General features: G+C 39.9%; 1 protein-coding gene and 1 pseudogene across 1 annotated transcript; one reads left to right on the forward strand and one right to left on the reverse strand.

Annotated features, from left to right (window-relative positions):
* Window positions 1–20,632, forward strand: part of LOC113837788 — a 143,643-nt pseudogene extending 123,011 nt beyond the window's left edge.
* A 1,663-nt stretch (window positions 20,633–22,295) lies between these two features.
* On the reverse strand, window positions 22,296–23,417 carry LOC100761927 (protein FAM118B-like). Its single transcript, XM_035450146.1, is given in 3 exon segments — window positions 22,296–22,469; window positions 22,471–22,538; window positions 22,541–23,417. Coding segments are annotated over 3 exon segments (1,056 nt in total). The 5' UTR covers window positions 23,394–23,417; the 3' UTR covers window positions 22,296–22,334.
* Between the last annotated feature and the right edge of the window lie 755 nt (window positions 23,418–24,172).

Genomic DNA, 24,172 nt, shown 5'->3' on the forward strand with positions numbered 1-24,172 from the left:
AAGGGAACCTCAATATTTTAAAGTTATCAAAAGAAAGACCATGGCACAGTGGATCAAAGCAGCCGCACAAGAATACATCCAGCCTGGGCTTCAATTTCCATTTTGATTATTTCTCAGCCATGCATCCCTTAGAAAAGTTTCTTAATCTCTCTGAGCCTGTGTTTCCTTGGTGGTGAAAGGAAGACAATGGTTTTTTGTTTGTTTGTTTGTTTTACAAGATGTAGGTTGTGTTATAAACACCTCTTAGAGAATTTGAGACAGAGTGAGAGAGAGAGAGAGAGAGAGAGAAGGAAAGAAAAAGAAAGCCAAGGCTAGAGACACAGCTCACAGTAGAGTGTTTGCCTAGTGCATGGATACAGCTCACAATAAAGTGCTTGCCTAGCGTATGAGAATCCCGGGGATTGAGACTCCCCAGCCCTACAGAAGTCAGACATAGTGTCATAGATCAAGCATGGTAACAGATGCTGGTAATCCAAGCAGGAGGTAGAGGCAGGAGTATCAGAATGTCAAGGCTATTCTTGGCGACACAGTAAGTTTCAGGCCACCTTGGAATATAGGAATCCCTGGAGAGAGAGAGAGAGAGAGAGAGAGAGAGAGAGAGAGAGAGAGAGAGAGAGAGAGACAGACAGACAGACAGAGACAGACAGAGACAGAGACAGAGAGAAACAATGACCACAAGAAGAATGAATAAAATCTGAGCTTGTACTTATCACCCCAGCACTAGAGGCTTGCTGTGAGTTCCAGGCCAGCCTGGACTAAAATGTAAGACTGCATATTAACAAAAGAAAAACAAAATACTTTTTAAAATCCCTAAATTAAGGCAAGCCATTTCTTTCCAGCCCTGAATGACGATGAATGTCTAGTCAAGTGCTGTTGGTGAGGGCTCTCGTGTCCTTGCCACCTGCCTCACTCCGTCTCTGAGCATGAGGGTACACCTGGTGCTTTAGAGCTCCTCCTGGTGAGGACAGGAAGGCCAGAGGCACCAAAGCCACTTCCAATTGCCAACATGAACTGGCCAAGTTTAAAATCACTCTCAAAGAGATTGGTTAGAAAGTAAAGATTTAAAAAAAAACCCAAACAAACAAACAAACAAACAAACAAAAACTTCAAGAAGCTGCTAAAGTGTTTTGCTGTTCCCAACAGCAAACTATTGCTCTGGTCTTCAAAAGTGCTTAACCAAACGATAAATGATAATACATAAAACTGGCCCAAAGATTGTCTTTTAGGTGAGCACGATAATCTCTTTCCCAGGGGAAAACATATGTTGAATTCGTGCTGGCTTCATGGTACAGCATGATTACCATGTCCTGTTGCTGCCAGAGAGTTAGCTTGCTGAAGTGAGAGGGGAGGGTCTGGCTAGGTCATCTTGCACAGCTGTCCTCTACAGTTGGTTCCCAGAGCTGTGGCTTGGGGCTATTCAGAGTTATTTTATCTCAGTCCAGGGTCTGGTTATCTCTTTCCATTCCCTTGGACTGAGGGCAGAGTTTTGGACTGACTGTACTTCTAAAAGCCTCAAATCTGTTTATAGCCCCAACCAGAGTAGCCACTTCCTTCTCTCCTGGCTCTCTTGAGTCAGAACTGCAAATACCACTTAGGCTTCAACTAGGAAGCAAATATTACTATTGCTAATATTTTCAAGTGCTTTTTATTGTGCTGTACTCTGGTTGAAGCACTTCAACTGCATTAGTTCATTAAATGTTCAACAACTCTCCGGGTTCAGAGCCTGTTCTGAACACTCATTTAATAGATGTGCACAGAGGCCTTGCGAGATTGAGTAACTTCTGGGGTTTTCATTAACTGAAAGTGCAGAGCTACAGATGAAAACTCAATTTATTTTGATTAAAAGTAGGATGATGCTTCCTTCAGAAAGGGAAAAAGAATTTTCTGGATTCTGATGACTGCTATTTTTTAGATGTTAGATAATTATGACTGTACCATAGCACCAAATTGCCATTTTCAGCATCCCTCAGCAGCTCCCATTGGAAACATATTGGAGAGGAAAGCTCCCAAACTATATAGGATGGAGAATAAAAACAAAATGGTTTCGAGATATTGTTTTAAAAGTATACATGCAGGGCAGTGGTGGCGCATGCCTTTAATCCCAGCACTTGGGAGGCAGAGGCAGGTGGATCTCTGTGAGTTTGAGACCAGCCTGGTCTACAAGAGCTAGTTCCAGGACAGGCTCCAAAGCCACAAAGAAACCCTTTCTCAAAAGACCAAAAAGACAAAAAAGTATCCATATCTTGTTTATGTTATCCTAGTACTAAATTTCTAAGAATACCTTACTGTAATAAATTATTTTAAGTATAAGACCAGAGAGTATATATACCTGATGGTTACAGAATCACAAAAGTGCTCCTACAGAATAGAAATTGTAAGTGAATTTCGGCAGAGAGAAAGAAAGAAAGAAATATAACACCAAATGCTTTTATTGGAAATGAGCTACCCTTGAAGAATTACTTTGCAAGCCCCTGAATCTCAAGTTCTAATAGCTGTCAGACAGAATTGTCATATTGTGGTGGGAAATGTGCTCACTTTCCGGAGATGTGCCTATTTTTGGCACTTAGTAGCTGAAAAAAATTGCTAAAGAATCAGGTAAAGGATATTACAAAAGGCCCAGGGACTCGACAAGTACTTTCTGTTGGGTTTTGTTAAATCTTATGAGTCAGATCAGTTTGGAGTCTTCAAATTTTGTGGATGGTGGTTTTGTTTATTTCTTTTAAGAAACACCTCTCAGGTCAATAATAAGAGGGGAAAAACACCCATAATATTCCATCTTTTCTATACCCCCCCCACCAAAGCTCCTAAAAACAAAATGAAGTCCTTTTCAAAGCATGGTTTGGGTGGCCATTTTACTTGTCATCAAGTATTTGAATTGAATTCCTCTGAAAAGCCTAGTGTACAGCCATACTAAAACACTCTTGTTTTGAATGATAGACTAACAAGGTAATCATAACAGCTTTTGTATTGTATAACACAAGTCACTGTGGGGTGACATGGATTCTAGTGCTCAAAATGGCTAAGAACCTACTACATGCAAAACTCACTATACTAGGTGGTGGGTTAAGCAAAAAGTAATAAGTCGAAGTCTTTGGCCCCAAGGACCTTGTCATTCAGTAACAACGCAGGGAATTTCCAAACAGTGAATCAGATGGCATGGGCAAGTCTCTCAGAACTTCTGTTTCATATCCATAAGGTGACAAAAGACAGTAGTTCAATAATAGCATTCCAATTCTGGGAATGTCAATATTCTAAAAGCAATGTGGACCATAAGAGCTGAAACACTAGCTGCGTGGAGGTGACACACACTTTTAATCCCAGCACTTGGGAGACAGAGGCAGGCCACTCCCTGAATTCGAGGCCAGCCTGATATAGTAAGTTCCAGGATAGCCAAGGCTATACAAAGAAAACCTGTCTTGGAAAAAAAAGAGATGAGAAAGTTCAGAAGAACGGAAAGGTCACTGGGGTTCACATTCTATAGCACCCACAACTGCCACTTCCAGAACAGGTGGGTGGCATTGTGCTGACAGGCATTTCTCAGAACAACGGCATGGAACATTGACTACAATGCCTTTGAAGATCATGAGCACAAGAAAGCAAACACCTCATGCAACTGGCAAGCTTTCAGTGATCTGTCTGCCCAGGCTCCAGTAGTCAGACCTTGGAGGCTGAGTTTACACAACTGGAAGCGCGTGTGCGCGCGCGCACACACACACACACACACACACACACACACACACACACACACACACACACACACACCTGAAGCATCAATTCAAGGACACTTTTTTTCCTGAAGCTGATTGGAATTCTGTAGATATGGCCTCCACATCAAATGAGAAAAATGCAAATTAAAAAATCTTTCAAATAGGAGTAAACAGGATTGGCAATTCTGATTCCCTTCTCACAACTCCACTTATAGAACATTTCTGCAGATCATCACTCTGGTGGTAAAGCAGCTATCATGTTCTCCATGCCCTAGAGATTTCCTGATGGCACACTGTGTGCCAGTCATTGTGCTGTGGTCTGCTGGAGTTCCAAAGACAAATGGCACCACATATTGGCCCTTGGATACTTATTTCTTTGTTGGGCAGGGAAGACTGAGATATACAACCGGTCAGCAAGTTTTGCTTGTTTTTTTTTTTCAGTTTGAAACTAAACCTCTGATTCAAAAAAGCATGATAATCATTGGTTTTATATAGATGGTTTTAAGTTAAAATATCCAGAGGAGAAAACAAGAAATAAGGCAGACCAGATAGACATGAGCTGCAGCCATGGGTAACGGCCCCTGTTGGAAAACAAGGTGGGTAGTCAAAGTCTTCATTTTTCCATAAAATTCAATCATCTTGATAAAAAACACATTTCTCTCCACAGTTAACATCATCAGCTAATGCAAATTAAAAAACAAACTGTACTGGGCTAAACAAGAATCATCTTTAAGTCCACTGCAGACATCTTCAGGATGCCACCAGCAGCATACTGGATTTCTGCAACAAACTGACCATTTGACTTGGAGAAAGTCCTTTGACTTCCTGGGCCTTGACCTCCTCCAGAGAAAAATGTGTGTGTGTGTGGACTTTCTCAGATTATGATAGGGAGTCTAATCTGGTGAGACATGGGAGAATGGTTAAGAAATGTCTGGTTTTTAAAGGACAAAGACTTGGAATCCCGAGACACCAGCTTCAGTTGCTTTGTCTGAGCAGCCCATTTGAAATCAGAATAATGGCACTGATGCTTTCAAACCAAGACTCCAATTTCCTCTTTCCATGGTTTTGTAAGGTGAAGCAAAGCATTTCTATATAGGTGAACTTCATTAGAAATGCACCCAGTTCTACATGCTGTAAACACTGTGTTAATGGGTTTAGGGCAAATAATAAAACTATATTCATGTGCATCTGATTTGGCAATTATTTAGAATCATATTAGGCCTTGTCTGACGCACAAGACATAATTGGCCTTTCTCAGTACTGCAGATTAGCACCTTTGTTCTCTCTATTCAAACTGAGAGAACTGAATTTCATAAATAGAGAAATTGGGATTGTCTCCACATCCGTTCAGAGAAATGTTTTAAATTGTCAAGTTTGGAACACCTCTTTAATTTAATTCTGGTCATCCCTGCTCTAATCACATCACCAAGCAACACTGACGAATAAGACTGATTTCTGATCAACAACTGCACGAAGGCCAGTTAAGCTGCAAGTCCATTGTGAATTTAGAGATTCCTGCTGAATAACAAATCAAACCAGCTATCAAGTTTCATATAAACAATTTTGCTGCCTGTGTTGGGGTGGGTGGGGGTACAAACATGTAGTTTTATATGGTTTCTTTAGAATCTGACTCTGCTCTGTTTTTTTTTTACTTTAATTTTGCCCAATACAAATATCAAGTTTTAAGAAGTTCTGCATATTAGTATTTGTTTTTAGTCCCTGAAATTAGCTCTCTCTCTCTCTCTCTCTCTCTCTCTCTCTCTCTCTCTCTCTCTCTCTCTCTCTCTCTCCCTCTCTCCCTCCCTCCCTCCCTCCTGTGTGTGTGTGTGTGTGTGTGTTAACATGCATATGTAGAGTGTTTGCTTTTAGAATTGTATAGACTTTCCTTTGAAAAGAAAGTTTTGCTTAATTTCACCAGGTTTTCTATACTTCTTGCCTGTCTTTATAATGAGAGGCCAAATTGCCCCTTTAATTCTTTAGGCAGAGATCAAGCTAGATTCTGGAGGTAAAAAGTAAAACTTGTGATGGAAAACTGCAGATCGTGCTCATGTAGGCAAATCAGCCTGTGAAAATTAAATGCCATATCTAATGTGAAACCCCTCTGTAGAGTTTTCAAAGAATACACTATGCCAGAACATAGAACAGGGGCCCTTGCAGCTGGGATTTCCATGACCCCCTTCAATCCAGAGCTAGTTTCCCTGAAGGAGAAAATCCCCTTTGGAGACCTTTCTGAGTTTTAGGATGGTTATTCCATAAGCTCTCTTTAATCACTTATTTGCTTCTTTGGAGAAGCAACTTGAAAACCCCACAAAGTAAGCCTTTAAGCATAAGGATGGGGCAGATTTTTAAGCATTAGCAAATGGACATTGGGAGGAAAACTTAAGGCAGAAAAAGTCTTTATGGACTAACATGCAGTCTTATGACAAGAAAGGCCAGGCAGGCAGAGGAGCTAGAAAGCATAGACCAGAACCTGACCCACATCTTACTTTGTTGCTTGGTCTCAAATACCGCCATGTGAACATTTCCTCAATCTGGGACAGCATTTGAAACCCAAATCAAAGCCTCCAAAAGCACAGTCTGGAGATCACAACAAAACTCCGGTTATCAATGCCATGATAATTGCATTTTCAGATCATGGACATTTGGGCTTGCTGTTAGTTCAAAAATGTACAACACCGGAATTAATCAGCTACACTGACATTTTGTCAAAGTGGCACGGCATGAAAAGCACACAGAGAAGTATAAGTTCCACGTGAGTATCCATATCTGTGGAATATTTCCCATACCCATAATTTACAAAGCACGACTCTGAAAAAGTATGCTGTTCTTTTTCAGAGATACTAAGGAACTGCAATACTTCAAAGAAGAAGCAATGTAATGACATTAATAAAAAATTCCATTTTCTTTAAAAATTGAAAGTGTCTGGCTAGGTGCAACAATATTTCTTGGTCAGATTTTAAATATTCCACAACCAAGGCAAACATCCTAGTATTCTTTATGATGCACGTGAGGGGAGAATCCCAACAAACAAAAAGCAACTGTAGCTTGCGTGCTCAGCCTTTATGCGGGCATTTCAGCATGCTCATTACGACAGTGGTGATAATAGCAGGGAAGATATGAAATTCAATAATCCCATTCTATTTTTATTTCAAATAAACAACAGAGCCATAAAACCTTCTAGATACTGCCATATTTTGAAATAAAATTACAGCTCTCTTCTAGCACTACACAGAACAATTTATTGTACTTGAATAATTACTCCAGCTGAATAAAGTCCATATGTTCCAAATAAACCTGAGAGATGCTTGTTTTTCTCATCTATTCTCCCAGTTAAACAATATACTAATTAGTCACATATTTCATAAAAGTTACAGGGATGTAATAGCAGCTTGTAAATTGCCTCACATTACATAATATATGATTTCATCAATCATCACAAAGCACAAAACAATGGGTAAAAATTAAACTATAAAACACACCCTGAACTAAATGTATCATTTTGTTTTTTTTTAAAGAAGCAGTGACAGCCAGACATATAAAAATAAAAAAAGAGAAAATGCTTTCCATGAAGAGACAGGCCATTTTGTTTCGATTGCAGCCATCTTTGGAAACCTTACAGACATACAGAGAAAACAGGATCACACAGCCACTGATTTACATTTTTAAGAGGAATTATTAGCTAACCAACCAGTGGAGATTTGATTACATATCAAAGGTCTCTATTTCATGTGGAGGAGGGAAAGGGCGTAGGATCAGGGTGATGAGAAAAACCACATAAATAGCACTATTCAACCACTAACAAAATTAGACATTGAACTGCTTTTTACTCTCCTTAGGTGACATTAAAGTAAGAGAGGCATTCACTTGCATTGCATATATTTACAACTCCATTATAGACTACATTGCATCTGTTTTCTTCCACCAAATTCCCTTTGCCAAAGTCACAGAAATTAGATAGCATTAATCAAACATGTGCAATTTGAAAGTCTCTCCCAGAAAATGAATTCTGTTCTCTCTATTAAGCCTAAATTCTGTATGCTTTGGTACACAACTTCTAAATTAGCTACTATTTGCCATAACCCACAGATTCTCGCATCCAGCACATTCTCTCACAATAGCCAATACAGAAGGCTTATTTCTTCCATCTAGAAAGACACACACATACACACAAAATATCCTCATACTTGCTAAATCTTATACAATAAGAAAAATTTCTATTTTAATACAGAACAGTCAAAAAGCACACTCATAAAATATCATGAATATTAATACCAAATTCTAAGTATTCAGACAAAGGTATTTTTCTTTATATCATTTTTCTAACATAAAATATAGTTTCCCTGTACTTATTTCATCAGACTCTAAAGATATAAGACTCCACATCAATAGGAAATTCCATTCAGTTATCAAAATTTCGTCTTATCAAAATACTTGGAATCACTCAATCAACTTTTCAAACAGCAACTCTAAAAATCATGTACATAACAATTATCCTCCAAACCTCTTCGAACTTCACTTAATTTCATTTGTAAACTCCGAAAATATCACAACTTCTTTAATACCCTGGTGCCCCCTTTTGGTGTAGCTAGATCAAGGCTTTCAGCTAAAAAAATCATATACACTGTACATATTCACTCACAACACACAGTGTTTAACTTGGGAAATGTTGATCCACATTGCAGATGGCTCATGGTTATTAGAGCTTTTGTTCTGCCTTTACTATTACCAGTTATTGATCTAAAACATGTGCAAACAAACAAAGCTAACTCCTTTGAGTGGGAAAGGAAAAGCGTCCTTTCCCTTAGACAATTGGCATAGCACCGCTCAGATTCCTTGAGTTCTTGTCCCAGTCTTCATGGTAAATAAGTGACCCGTTACCTTTGCTACAGGACATTCAATGGCTTGCTGCTGGCGGCATTCAGAAGATATTTTGTTTTTTGTCCTCGATACATTTATGCTGTATATCTGTCTGTCATCCTGAGGAAAGAAAGGCCAGTGGACATGCATAGATCCCAACATCTATTGACAAACAGCAAGCTCAAGCATGGAGACACAGCCTAGTAAACAAGCTTTGTCAATGGGGAAAGTAAAAACTTAGCAGTTTAAAGAGTTGACCAACATTTAAGAAAAGGAAAAGAAATTGAAATATCCTTACGCCTTCTCATATGTTAGAGCCGGTAATTATGCTCCAGAAATAAGGTCTCTCCACGTTCAACGGCACTGTATGAAGAAGACGAGCTGATTTCCAGCAGGGATATTGAATCCTTCCATTTGAAGGACCAATCAAGTGTGAAGTACAGTATAGTTTTAGATTCAATTGAAAGGAAAAAGCTTGACTACTAGTTCATAGCATGACAACTTTCATGGATTAGTTCAGACCCTATTCTCCTCCCTGAAAGGGTATCACAGCATGAAGACAGTTTTCAATGCACTAAACTTTAATAGCTGAGTGGGGGAGCCAAAGCTTGCCTTTGGTCTCTATAGAAACAGTAGAGCCAAAATTTGAGGCAAAATTAAGGTTTTTGGTCTTAGGTGCTGTATCTCCCCTCAGAGGTTTCTTTTCACAAACAGACTTTGGCCCTCATCAAATGTACACTCTTTTGGGCAGCTACTGTAAAAGAGAGGAGGCAAAACCTACTTCATTATTTTTGCCTCTGAACTCCACACAGGCAGCCATTTCAATGAAATAGCAGCAAGCCAGATGTGTGGCAGCTGGTGTCACAGGCAGGTGGAATGAGCCTCGGAGGAAAGACGTTTCTTCTCATCATTGTGATTGTGTGATGGTTGCAGGCATCCACAGAAAGCAGTGGCTGCTTAACTGCCAGTGACCACTGCAATGTGCTTGCAGTAGCACTCATGCTTGGGTAGCCCCCCTCCCTTCTTTCCCCTCTGCCTTCCACTGTTAGCTCGGAGATTTTCCCACAGAGGCCACCACAGCATTCCCTGACTAGTTCCCTGACCCCCACCTCTGAATCCAAACTGTGTACATTGCTAAAAGAAAGAGGTGTTTCAATAACTGGGGGTGGGGGAGCTATTTAAGGTGGTGGAAGACAAACTTTTAACACATATTTATTTATTTATTATTGATTTCTTTATTTTACATCCTGGCTGTATTTTTTTCTTGTCTCGTCTCCTCCCATTCCCTCCCCCCACTTCCCCTCTGCCCCCCACTCAATTCACTCCTCTTCTGTTTCTGTTCAGAAAGGGGCAGGCCTCCCATGGGTATTAACAAAGCGTAGCATATCAAGTTGCAGTAAGACTAAGCTCCTCCCCTTGTATTAAGGCTGGGCAAGGCAATCCAGCATGAGGAATAGTATAGCCAGCCAAAGCATTATGGACAGCCCCTGCTCTCATTGTTAAGAGTCCCAAAATAGACAAAACTACACAACTGTCACATATTTGCAGAGGGTCTAGTTTGGTACCATACAGAGTCCCTAGTTGTTGGTTCATACTCTGTCAGTTCCTATGCGCCAGACTAGACATTTCTGTGGTTTTCTTATGGTATCCTTGACTTCCCTGGCTCCACCAATCCTTCCTCCCTCTCTTCAGTAGGATTTCCCGAGCTTGGCCTCTAATGCTTGGCTCTGGGTCTCTGCATCTGTTTTCATCAGTTACTGGATGAATAGTCTCTGATCGCAATTGGGGTAGTCACTGATCTGATCACAGGAGAGAACCAGGTCAGGTAATGTATCCACTACTGCTACGAGTCTTAGCTTGGGTCATACTTGTAGATTTGTGGGAGTTTTCTTTGCATCAGGCTTCTAATGCCCCCCGATGCCCCCCATATCAAGACATCTGTTTCAATACTCTCCCTATCTACCCATCCCCCAACCCCATCCCTCAAGTTCCCATCCCCACCCTTTTTCCCCAGTCCACCCAGGAGATCTCTCCTATTTCCCCATCCCAGGGAGAACCATGCATCCACCCTTGATCTCTCCTTGTTACCTAGACTCTCTGTGTTTATGGATTATAGCATTGTTATCCTTTACTTTATAGCTAATATCCACTTATAAGTGAGCACATACCATGTTTGTATTTCTGGGTCTGGGTTACCTCACTCTGGATGATTTTTTTTTTCTAGTTCCATCCATTTGCCTGAAAATTTCCTGATGTCACTGTTCATAACAGTTGAGTAGTACTCCATTGTGTAAATATACCACATTTTCTTTATCTATTCTTTGGTTGAGGGGTATCCAGGCTTTTCCCAGGTTCTGGCTATTATGAAAAATGCTGCTATGAACATAGTTGATCAAGTGTCCTTGTGGTAAGAGTGTATATGTATCCTTTGGGTATATGCCCAAGAGTGATATAGCTGGTTCTGGAGTTAAACAATCAATTCCCAAATTTCTGAGAAAATGCCATATTGATTTCCAAAGTGGCTATACAAGTTTGCACTCCCACCAGCAATGGGGGAGTGTTTCCCTGGCTCCACATCCTCTCCAGCATATGCTGTCACTTGTGTTTTTGATCTTAGGTATTCTGGCAGGTGTAAGATGGAGTCTCAGAGACATTTTGATTTGTATTTCCCTCATGGCTAAGGATGTTGAATATTTGTTTCCCAGACATTCAAGTTTGCTCTATTGAGAATTCTCTATTTAGAGCTGCACTCCATTTTAAACTGGATTATATGTTTTTTGATGTCTAGTTTTTTAAGTTATTTATATATTTTGTGCAGGCAGATTTTAGTAGGGACTTTTTAATCTGTCATATAGACATGCATTTAGTTCTTTGGCTTACCACTCAACTTCTAGGGATATATTCTCAAGTACCAGGTAAAGATGTGCACAACACAAATCACAAAGGTTTCATTATTATATATATTATTATATATAAAGAAAAGACTAATTTGAATAAGGATTTTGAATGAATTGGGCTATTCATCTAATGGACTATAAAGTAGCTATAGAAATTATTTTTTAGAAGAATACTAACATAAAAACATACCAAAAAAACACTGAGTTGAAAGGTAACAAGTCTAAAAATCTTCATTAATGTCAACAGCCATTCAAACTAAACAAAATAAAAGAGAATTAAAAGCATAAATCCACTGCAAGACAAGAAATAATCAACTGTTAAGTTTGCACACACACGTCAAGGTTTATTTGTTTTGCATATACAAATAATAGTAAGTTTCACACAAGTCACAAAACAAAACCCTTACCACCTTCCATATTGTCTTCCATCATTCCTGTAGAAAAGACACAACATAGATTTAAGTAGTTATTTAGAATTCTCTTCCCTCAAAATAAGCAAGGCTTACAACTGAAGTTCAAGGTGGCATCTGCTACAGGTGAAGGACCTCCAGCCAGTAAAGAAGCTATGGTTTGTCCTCCTTTAGACCTTCAGCCCCTTTCATATATCACTAAATATAGTTTGTTACTCTATTTCCAGCTGCAATAACAATGGAGGATACCCAGTTAAACTGAAATCTGAGATAAACAGATAAAATTAATCCTTTTAGTATAAATACACATTGCAGGCAACATCATCCTAAACATAAAATTCCATGAGAGGTAGTCCCTGGTAATTTTTTCTGATTTAACTCAACTCACGTTGATTTGCTGTGTGTGGGAGCCCTACCTAGTTCAGAAATGCAGAAAGAAAAGGGAATGATGTGAGGGAGACCACAGAGTTCTTTCTGGACTGATCCTTTTCTGGACAATCCAGGACAAGCAGATGTTCAAAGATGTCTCTTTCAGAGATGCTTTTGTGATTTCTTCTGAAACCTCCACATTACAGAAGACCCTTAACCCGCAGACCTTTCCTGCATGTGCAGCTCTTGTCTGATCCTTAGGGTATACAGCACATCCCTCACTCTGCCGGCTTCTGGAGCACTGGGAAGCCTTTTACATTTACTTACCAGGTGAGAGTCACACACTGTCTCATAATGTCTGCCCAGCCCTTGGAGACAGACATCAAGGTTTCTTAAGTGCCCCTTGAAATTCCCCTTTCCCATCTTGATGTAGAAGAAGCCTTCCTCACTCATATCCCGAAACAGCATAGCCATCTTGAAAGAAATCTTCCTTATATATTTTTTCTTCTGATGTCCAAGATCCAGACCTGTTTCAACCATCATTGTAGATAAAGAATTTAAGGGATTGGAATTCTGTTTTTTTGTTGTTGTTCTCAGGTAGCATCTCTCACTAATTATTTCATTATCTTAGATGCTAGTCTGTCTTGATGGCTCAGCCAAAGTTTTAATAGAAGTCTTGTTACTCATCTGACACTTGCCGTGCTTCCTCCAATCAGTTCTTACACATGTTCCGTTGCAAACCTTCTTGACCATCCTCATACTTTGCCCTCACCATCAATATTTGTGGTTCTCACAATAAATGATACTTGGAAAATCCAGCGGAGTCCCTGGGCCAGTTTTGCATTAGCATTATCTGGGAGCTTGTTGAAAATGCACCTTCCTGGCACATCTTCCTCTGCACTGAGTTTGAGTCCATGAGCCAGGAGCAACCACTCTGTTCTTCAGCAGATCTACCAGGGTTGTAACAGGTTTTCTTTTGGGCCACCAACCAGCTCCCAAATCATGATATGGAGACTTATTATTATGTTATGAATGTTTAGCCTTACCTTATGCTTGTCCCACTCAATCTTATAACTTAAATTAACCTGTTTCTCTTCCTTTAGGTTTTGCCTCGGGATTTTTACCTTTTTTTCATTCTGTATGTCTTATTCCAGGTGGCTTCCTGGCTGGCCCTGGGCACCTCCCTCTCTTTCTCGCTCACTCTCTCCCTCCTTTGAGCCTAGATTTCTCTTCCTACTTACTCTCTCTGCCATCTAGCACCACTTTTCCTGCCTCTGCCTAGCTATTGACCATTTAGCTTTTTATTGGACCAATCAGGCACCTAAGGCAGGTAAGGTAAAACAAATGCAACACATCCTTACATAATCAAACAAATACAGCATAAACAAATGTTTCTGCCTACTTAAAGTGCTATTCTGCAACATAAAGAAATGTAAGACAACTTTCCGTAGTTAAGGTACTATTTCACAACACAGGGGTTTCTGATGGATGTTCAGGCTTGAGAGCCACAACTCTAGTAATGCTCTATCGTCCTTCTTTGCAGAGTTACAGCATTCTGTTCATAACCTGTTCTCAAGTCAGAAAATGAACTCACTCTCAAGTTTACATAAAATGGCAAGTCTCAGATTGAAATTTCTTAGCCTTCTTGTTACCAAGTCTAGTGACATCCCTGTAGTTCTGCTAAAGTCTTTTCTACAGACTAGAGAAGATACATCTTCCAACACAGACCCCTGACACCCAAGCTCTGGGTCAGCCTTTCCCCCTGATTGGGAATGTGCTTGTATACTTTTTTCAGTAAGATGCACTCTCTATAGGGTTTCAAGACTCTCTTCCTAAAATATATCCACATAGCTTCCTTTTTCAGGAGTCATGCTTGAACTGGTTTCCTGTTTACCATCCAAGTTCTCAAAGAAGCTTTGAAACTTACTGCTTCAATTTCTTTATCCCCGTTAATGTTGCATTCTGAGTTTTCTCCTCCTAAAATATTATTAGGAAGACTCCCCGTGATCTCCACATCACTAAGTGCCACTGGACACTTTATGGTACTTATCTCATTGCATGTTTAGCCTACTGTCTTACAGAATTCTCTCCAATGGGGAAAATGGTTTATAGTTTTGCTATCCAATATGACAGCCAAACAGCATATGTGGCTGTTGATAATTAAACGTAGCAAGTGTGATGGAATACTGAATTTCTTATTTGATTGTATTTAGTATGAAATAGTTACATATGGCTCGTGGCTACTGTATTTATTGGTCAAAGCAATTCTAGACTTTGGGCACACCTTTTTCCTTGAAGTATTTTATTTATGTTGGATTACATGCTGTACCACTTTAGGAATCTGGTGAGCCTCCTTCAATGACTGCTGTTTTGCTACTGGCTAGTTTAAGGTTCTGCTACAGGCCCCCTGATCATTATGCTTTATACTCCAGGCTTCACCAAGCATCTATAGAGAGATCAATCAGAAATTTGTACACCCAGAGAAAGTTCGTGCATGTTCCTTAAATTGCATGTCTATTAATTAAACATATTAACAAAGAGAAATGGGATTTTTCTTTTAAAGGTGCAGTTAAAATTAGTTTCCCCAATGCTACCTTTCTGGAAAAGAATTTAGAAAAAGCATATCAATTTTTATTTTTAAGAGACAGGCTACCTTCACAAGCAATTCTGAATAGCCTCAGGTCTTTGCTTCCATTTACCTTGTTGCTTGACTGACAAAACAAATAAGCTCAGGCCACCTACTTTTGGCAGCTGTTCCAGATATTCCTCCATAAGCCATAAATCTTTCTCCAGTTTATGAGAATATTTCCATTGGATATAGTTTTGGGTTTCATAGAAACATTTTCATACAAGAGTACATAATGTATGTTGAGGGCCAGCAAGATTGTTTGGCAGGAAAAGGGACTTGCCACACAACAATTCAGTCCTCAGAACCCATGTAATGGTAGAGGAGAGAAGTCTACAAAATTGTCTTCTAACTTCCACACCCATATCATAACACATGCATGTGTGTGTACATATGAACACACACCACACACACACACACACACACATACACACACACACACTAGCCAATAGATTTTTTTACAACAATGTAAACTGAACATAGTCCTCTAATGCTCCTTTGCCCCTGCTTTGTCTCTTCTCCCTCCTCCTATTAGTCCCTATGGATATTTCACTTCTATTTTCATGTTGTACATGTACACATGACTTTGTGTATTTTGATAAAATCCACAATCCATGAATAAGGGAAACATTCAATATTTGCCTTTCTAAGCTTGACTTAATTTCTTAAAGATGATTACTTCCAATCGTATCCTATTTCTCTCAAAGATATGATTTAATTCTTCTTTATAGCTGAATAGAGCTCTACTCTGTATATATACCACATTTTCATTATCTGTTTCTTCATCAATAGAATAATTAAAGGGTGGCTCCATACCTTGGCCACTCTGAATGGTGCTGCAATAAACGTTGACGTGCAAGCATTACTGTGATATGTTGGCTTAGAGTGCTTCTCTCTGTGTGTAGTTTTCATTTGTTTTGGGAGCTTTTTTGTTGTTTGAAGTGCTTGCAATTGAACATTGGTTCTTAGATTAACTGTACTAACGTTCTATCACTAACCTCTATCCCTAGACTCACCCTCTGTATTTTATCTGGTGATTTCTCCTTCCTTCCTGAGCCAAGGATTTTTGCTTCCTAAGTTAGTCTTTTCATTCATGAAAAACTCTAAACATAGAGTACTTGCCCTTCAAGAAGACTCATGATTGACCCTTGCCACATATAGCACATCAAACTTCCATCCACCACTTTTTGTCTTATGCACATAAGGAAATTTATGCACACTGCTCCTGTTAGTACTAGATTTGCATCTTGGCACTTTTGCTTATTGTGATCTCAACAAATGTGCCGAACCCTCTCCAGTGCTAGTCTTCTAATTCCTAAACTCACATGGTTTGCAGAAGCACTGGGATTGATCTCCAGCACTTCAGAAACAAATTGTGTCAGAGCACACCAGTAATCTCAGCACTTGGTAGAGGCAGGGGGAATAGATGTTCAAGGTCATTCTCAGTTACTCACTGAACTCAAAGCCAGGCTGAGATACACATCATACTGTCTCAAACAAACAAACAAGCAAGCAACATGTTTCACAAGGGTGCTCTGAGGATTAATTATACATGTGAGAAAAAGAGATGTTAATTCATAAAAGCATATATATAATACACACACACACACACACACACACACACACACACACACACACACACATATATATATATATATATATATATATATATATGAGAGAAAATGGGGAAAAGGAGTTAACACATATGTCAACTGCCTCCCCACAACTCTTTCTTTGAGGGTATCTCACACATGTTTACCTTTACTGAAGCATTACACAATGTATACAGCCATAAAAACATTACTTTCTATCCAATAAATGTACAATGTTTAATGATCTGAGGTGTAAGTCTTATAAAAATTCAGGCATACAGTGAGAGTGGTGTGGGGTCTTAAGAGAATCCAGCAAAAGGAAAAGATTTTTATTTCTGTCTAGAGAGTCTTGGCACAAGGACAAAGACAACACCCAGAAAATAACATGACAAGTGATTACAGTCTCTAGGGGGTATAATTAATAAAAAAAGAATACAAATTAAATGCAAGTGCCTGTGACAAAAGTGTAATTTGATATAGGCCATTCTCTAGCAGCTAGTGCGCTAGAGTGTGCGTCTCTGTCCTTTAACCAGATGTGGCTGCTGCTACTGCTGCTGCTGTCCCCTTCACCCCCTTCTCTTCCCCCTTCCTTTCTCCATTTCTTTGTGAGACAAGTTCCTACTCTGTAGCCCCGATGCTCTGAACCTCACCAGGGAACCAAGGCTGGTCCTCAATTCATGGCACTTTTCCTGTCTCAGCTTATGAAAATACTGACTTTTTTTTGGTTTTTTGAGACAGGGTTTCTCTGTGTAGCTTTGGAGCCTATCCTGGCACTCGCTCTGGAGACCAGGCTGGCCTCAAACTCACAGAGATCCACCTGCCTCTGCCTCTGCCTCTGCCTTGCGAGTGCCGGGATTAAAGGCGTGTGCCACCAACGCCCAGCGAAAGTATTGGCTTTTAATCATTTTTTCCCTATGTGCAGCCATGTGATGAAGTTTACTGTCTTAGTCTAGCATGGTAAACATTAGTAACAATAACTAATAATATGTCAGAACAATGACAATAATAATATAGTGTAGTAAAGTGGTTAGCATTGTAGCCTTCTTCAAAGTCGCCTTTCCAGTTTTTCTAATTATATGAGCCACTCAGTATTCTTGCAGTGCATTTGGCAAAACTAGTTACCACTTGTAACCAAAGACAGCTAGATGTCATAATGGATACTCTCCAAAATCAAATGTATTTGTAAACAAAGAAAAAAACAGGTAAATGAGAAAAATCCAAAGATTGGTGAGTTTATTGAAAATAGTTAAAACTTGTACACAGTAAAATATTGGGAAATATGGGGACTAGGGAGATGGCTCAGTGGGAAATGTGCTTTTTGTGCAAGCATGAGGACCTGAGTTCAATTTTGTAGCACCCAACTAAAAGGCCGAATGTAGCAGCAAATCTATGATTGTAGAACTGAGGAAGTGGAGACAGGAGGATGTCTTAGGCTTGCTAGACAGCCAGCATATTGTTGTCAGCAGCATCTGCATGTTTATTGTGTTTTGTCTTTGGCTCTTTTTTTCTGCTTGCTTGTTTTGTCCTATTCTGATTTGTTTGTTTAATTTTTGCCTCATTTAATATTGTTATTTAGATGCCTGTTTGTATTCTAGTGTGTGTGTGTGTGGGGGGGGATTTGGGCGGGTGGGGAAATGGGAAGGATCTGCAAAGAACTGGGGAAGGGAAAACCATAATCAGAATATAGTATATGAAAAAATAATCTAATTTCAGCTCATTGAATGTGGTGGAAGCTTTTGGGGATTCAGGTGGCCTTGTTGCCAGTACAGCTGGGCCTACATGTAAGCAGTCATATATAAGACACTGGTGGCTAACAATTGTTACGATAAATCTTTCCACCAAAAGCCACCTGAGCCCCACAGGCACGTGTGAGCTTTACGCCAGTCGCCCGCCTGAGTTAGGGCCCAAATGAATACACAGAAACTTGTATTAGGTTCAAAGCTGCTTGGCCAATGACTAGGATTCTTCATCTGCTAGCTCAGTCTTAATTATCATAAATCTATATATTTTATAAGACTTATCTTATCGGACGCCTTATTGGCGTCCCTCCTTGCTGGTGGATCACATCGTGCCGCTGGAGCAGGAGCGGAGGGGAAAAAGGCCCCTTCCTGTTTCTCCTTCACTTAAATATGAGTCTCCTTACTATGTCACTTCCTGCCGGGATCACCACTTCTCTACTACATTTCCCAGAATCCTCTTTGACTCCTAGTCCTGCCTAACTTGCCGTTTCATTGTCCAAGCAGAACTTTATTAAACAGTCAATAAGATAAACATACACAGAAGCACTTCCCCCCTCAGACAATGATTTGGGTGTCACCTATGACTTTGTGGGAGCTTTCCAGCATTGAAAGATGTAAATAATTGCCAATGGCCAGGGCAACTGAACCACACCAAGCTATGCTGCTTTTACTGATTCAGAACAATTAATTGGAGATGCTGTGAAGAATGAAGCAGTGAACCCCACCAGGATAGTTTGGATGCAAAACATCTGGTTGGGCACAGGTATGACCATGCTGTTGTTCACTGTGATATGAAGCATTGGTCCTTCATGGTGGTGAATGATGAATGCAGGCCAAAGTCCAAGTAGAAAACAAAGGAGAGACAAAAAGTTTCTTCCCAGGGCAGGTATCCTCTATGGTTTCAAAAAAGATGAAGGAAATTGGAGAAGCCTATATTGGGAAGACTGTTACTAATGACTGTCAGTAGTAGGCAACAAAAGATGCTGGAACTATTGGGGGCCTCAATGTATTTTTAACTATCAATAAACCTGCTACTGTGTCGGCTTACTGCTTAGATAAGGTTAGAGGTGAAGGGAATGTGTCAAATCTATTCATTTGGAAGGTAGTACTTTTGCTGTGTAATTTCTCACTATTGAGAATGAATTTTTTGGTGAAATCTACAGCTGAAGATACCCATTTGGGTAAAGAAGACTGACTATCTAGTGGTCTACCATTTTATTGCTGAGTCTAAATGCAAATACAAGAAGGACATTGGTGAGAACAAGAGAGCTGTCCTACATCTGTAATGTAGGCTTGTAAATGGGCTAAATGTACCCTCTCCTCTGGTACCCAGGCCAGTATTGAGATTGATTCTCTCATGAGGGGATTGACTTCTATGCCTCTATTACCTGTCCTTGATTTGAAGACTTGAGTGCTGACCTGTTCCATGGCACTCTGAACCCTGTAGAAAAAACCCTCTAACATGCCAAACTAGACAAGTCACAGATCTATGATATTGTCCTGGTGAGTGGTTCTACCAGAATCCCCAAGATTCGGAAGTTTCAGAGACTTCTTCAATGGAAACGATTTGAATGTGAGCATTAGCCCTGATGAGGCTATCACATATGGAGCAGCTGTCCAAGAGGACATCCTGTCTGAAGACAAGTCTGAGGATGTTCAGGATTTGCTGTTCTCAGATGTCTCTCCTCATTCTCTTGGTACTGAAACTGATGATGGAGTCATGACTGTCTTCACTGAGCACAATGCTATAATGCCTATCCAGCAGACAGATCTTTAGCACCTACTCTGACAACTAGCTGAGTGTGCTCCTTCAGTTATATGAAGGTGAAAAGACCATTACTAAGGATAACAAACTGCTTGGAAAGTTTGAACTCATAGACATATCTCTAGCACCTCTTGGCATTCTTCAGAAGGAAGTCACTTTGACTTTGATGCCAATGGCACTCTCACAGTTTCTGCTATAGATAAGAACACAGGAAAGGAGAACAAGATCACCATCACTGACAACAAGGGTCACTTGAGCAAGGAGGAGTGCATGACCCAGGAAGATGAGAAGCACAAAGCTAAAGATGAGAAGCAGAGAGATAAGGTACCACCTCAAAATTCACTGGAGTCCTGTGCATTCAGCATGACAGCAACAGCTGAAGATGAGAAACTTCAAGGTAAGATCAATGAGAACAAACAGAAGATTCTAGATGAGTATGATGAAATCATCAGTTGACTGGATAAGAATCCAACTACAGACAAGGAAGGTGCTGAACACTGGCAGAAGAAAAAACTGGAGGAATTCCACAACTCCATCATTACCAAGCTGTACCAGAGCTTGGTCATGCTAGTAAGGTAACAAGCTAGGGAGAATGTTTGGGGGCTTTCTTGGAGGGGACCCTCTTTCTGGTGGTGTTTCCTCAGGACATACAATCAAAGAGGTTGGTTAAGTGAATCCCAGAAGAGATGTAGCATTGTTGCACAGGGGAACATGTGAAGGACCAAAATCTACCAAGTTCTGTGGCAGTTTTAAAGTTAAGCTCCTACAACAAATTACGGGGTATTCTATAATACTTGAACATGGAACATGTGCATAGGGAGAGGAGACAGAAGATTGAGCTTAAATAGAATATATAAAATAAAACTAATTAACATTGGTTAAAAAGTATTTTCAGTTGAAAACAAAAGCAATCAAACATACGAGAGAGTAGAAATTTTTAAATCATTTAAGTAAGGTATGTTTCACACAGCAAAACTGTATGAGTATTAAGTGCATATGCTGGCGAGCTTTTAAGCATGGATAAGCTATTATAGCTGTCACCTGGTGTCTGAAAAATGTTTGTAAATGGCATTAAATATTCGTTTGCCACTGTTGTCCCCTCTGGATGTGATGATGTTTTCCCAGTGTCACAGGCTTTCAGTTGTTGTCAAGTCTACTCCCTGCATTATTATTTCTATTTCCTGGAAGGTAATTTGCCTTTCTTCTTCTTCTTCTTCTTCTTCTTCTTCTTCTTCTTCTTCTTCTTCTTCTTCTTCTTCTTCTTCTTCTTCTTCTTCTAAATATTATTTTGTCTCTGGTATCCTGGATTTTGCAAACTTAGCCTGAAGATATCCTGACATTCCTGCATCTGAATACTAACATCCTACATCTCATTTGTAACACAATCAACCACAATCTCCTGAAGTTTCTAGATTTTCTTTAATTCTTTATATTCCTCTACCTTTGATATTCTCATTGGATTAAAGGATAGGCTTTCTTACTCTCTCTTCTATGTCTTTCCAGAAATCAACTTATAATCATATAATTAGCATTGTTAAAGTACACCTATTCAAAGTGAATACTTTCATGAGTTATACCTAATATTTATACTAGAATAAACATCATATAGATAGCACTTAGCCCTAGGTGATCACTGATATGTTTAATATTATTGTTTATTTTAACTAGTCTAGAATTTCATACACATGGACTCACAGGGATTAAATTCTTTATGTCACTTCAATCAACACATAATGTTTTGAGATTTATCCATGACTGGAGAATATCAGTTGGCTATTACCTTTCATTGCTGAGTAGTGTGTCAAACATTTGATTTATTCATCTACCTGTTCATGAATATTTAGGTTGTTTCCAACTCTAAGCTACTATGTGTAAAGGAGCTTCATTAGCTAATCAATGTTTGCTTCTAATTTTAAGCTGCTGTGACTAAAGAATCTGTGAATATATATGTCTACTGATAATCTTTTATTTGTCTGAGGTAAATACCTAAGAGTTGAATAGCTAGGGTATGTGACAAATGTGTACTATGCTTCCTAGGGACCCATCAAACTGTTTTCACAAGCTGGTATACATATCTAAGACCCATCACATTGGTCTGCTGTGTAGATAAGCATGTCCAGCCTTGGGGTAGGTAGGGGCTGCATTGGGTCCTGATGTCATTGGGTACTAAATTGGACTAGGCAGCAGAGTATCAAACAGCCAGCATGAAGGGAAGGTGCAACACTGCAATCCAATTCTACCCCAAGCTTCAGCTTGTGGGTATTGGTACTTCCTGGGAGCTGTGCTGAGTTCTTGTATGTTTGCTTGGTAAACACATCCACATCCACAGGAAGGCCCCACAGCGGGGTCTAATGGTGATTTCTCCAGCTTGCTCATGTACTACAGCCTCTTATTTCCCTGTGTGCTGCAGATGAACCATTTAGATGGCCTTCTCTTGCCATCCCTGGTCTGCCTCTTGTGGAGATCTCATATGTCAGTTGCTTGAAATATTCTGGAAGATCAGCATAAGTCATTCCCATAGGAGATGACTTTAATCCCCTCATCCAGCATGTTTTCTCGAAGCTTCTTGAACTCACTACATCTCCTCTCCGAACCAGCATGAAATGTTCTAAGTCAGATTTATGCTTGACAGCCTCTAGGAACAGGGCCTGGAAAGTGGTGTTGTCCACCGTCCAGCCACAACCTAAGAAAAGAAATGACTTGTTTTCATAGAGTTTCTGAATCTCTCTCCTAACTTCAGTGTTCCTGAGCACATTCTGATATCCAGCTGGGTGGAGGACAATGCCACTAGGATTGGGATAGACCCCATAGATGTGTGACACACTTAGCTTCCACTTCTCCTGAGCCCACTCCAGGACTTTTTTCTTTTTCTCATCAGTAAGGTCGAGGGATTCAAGCTGTTTTCCCTGGTCAGCTGCATATAGTTCTAGAAGATTATCAAAATTTGTAGTTAATATTAGAGCTCCATTTTCCATCAGATGGAGAACAGACTGAAGGAGCTGTTTTCCAGAATCTCCCATCTTTGACTCCAGGTCATCAAATACTTCATATAAACAGTCTTTGAAAAATGTGTATCCAACATTACTGGTATGAAGGGAGAGTTTCTGAATGAGGTCATGGGCAACATGGACGAGGTTCTTGTCTCCATGGAGATACTTCTGAAACTTTTTGCTTTCCTCATCTTCTAAAAGATCAAAATCAATAGCAGCATCAAGCAAGGCCTGAAATAACCCCTTCCAGGATTTCAGGGCTGGGACTTGCGGTGCAACTGCAGCACTAATGCCAGTTCCAATCACTAGCACAAGTTCTCGAGGTTTCCTGGTTTTCAAGCTTGGAAGTAGCTTCCTGGGCTTTTTGGTTGGGGGTTCGCCATCATTGAAGAATCCAAAAATCTTGTCTATATCAGAGGCCTGGCTCCCTGTAGAAGCCATCCAGTTTCGTGTCTGCTTCAAACGCCACCGCTCCAGCTCCAGAGTATCAACTCTTACCTTTGAGTCTATAACCATTGAGTCTATAACCATTGCCTATCAAGTAAAATTTCAGATGACATTTTCTGTACAGCATCAGGTAAAGATGTAGTTTCTGGTTTTATTTGTTTTGTTTTTAAAGGATGTTTAGTCATCTAGAACCATGTGTTGAAATCATATTTGCCCTGTACTAATTGCCCTGGCACCTTTGCCAGACATTGGTTGACCATATATTTATGGGTCAATCTAGACCTTCTTAATGAAAACGTTTATCATCATCATCATCATCATCATCATCATCATCATCATCATCATCATCACTGTGTGTGTAATGTATGTGTGAGCACAACTGTGCTATATAGTGCACATATGGTGTTATGCCAAGTTCATGAGACTCCCCAAAAAAGATCACCAAGGAGCCAACTCACTGATGCAAATGAATAAGGGTTAATGCTAACTTACAAGTCTCGGCAGGGACCCAGCAAACTGGCACAGCAGCTGCAGGAGAAGGGTACATGGCCTTAATTGCAAGGGGCTTTTAAAGGAAAAAAAACACAAGCAGGGTGGTACGTGCCTTGACTGTTCAGGATTGGGTAAGAATAGGTGACCTTTGGATTCATTGATGTGGGGGCTAGGGGAATTTCAAAATTGTTACTAACGGTTGCCTACTAGGACAGTTGTGACAAGAAGATGTTATTTACCAAAATTAGTCATTGTCTGACCACCCAGATGGGGTCACTTTG

This window comes from Cricetulus griseus, chromosome X (genome assembly GCF_003668045.3).
Source record: "Cricetulus griseus strain 17A/GY chromosome X, alternate assembly CriGri-PICRH-1.0, whole genome shotgun sequence".
NCBI classification, from domain to species: Eukaryota; Metazoa; Chordata; class Mammalia; order Rodentia; family Cricetidae; genus Cricetulus; species Cricetulus griseus.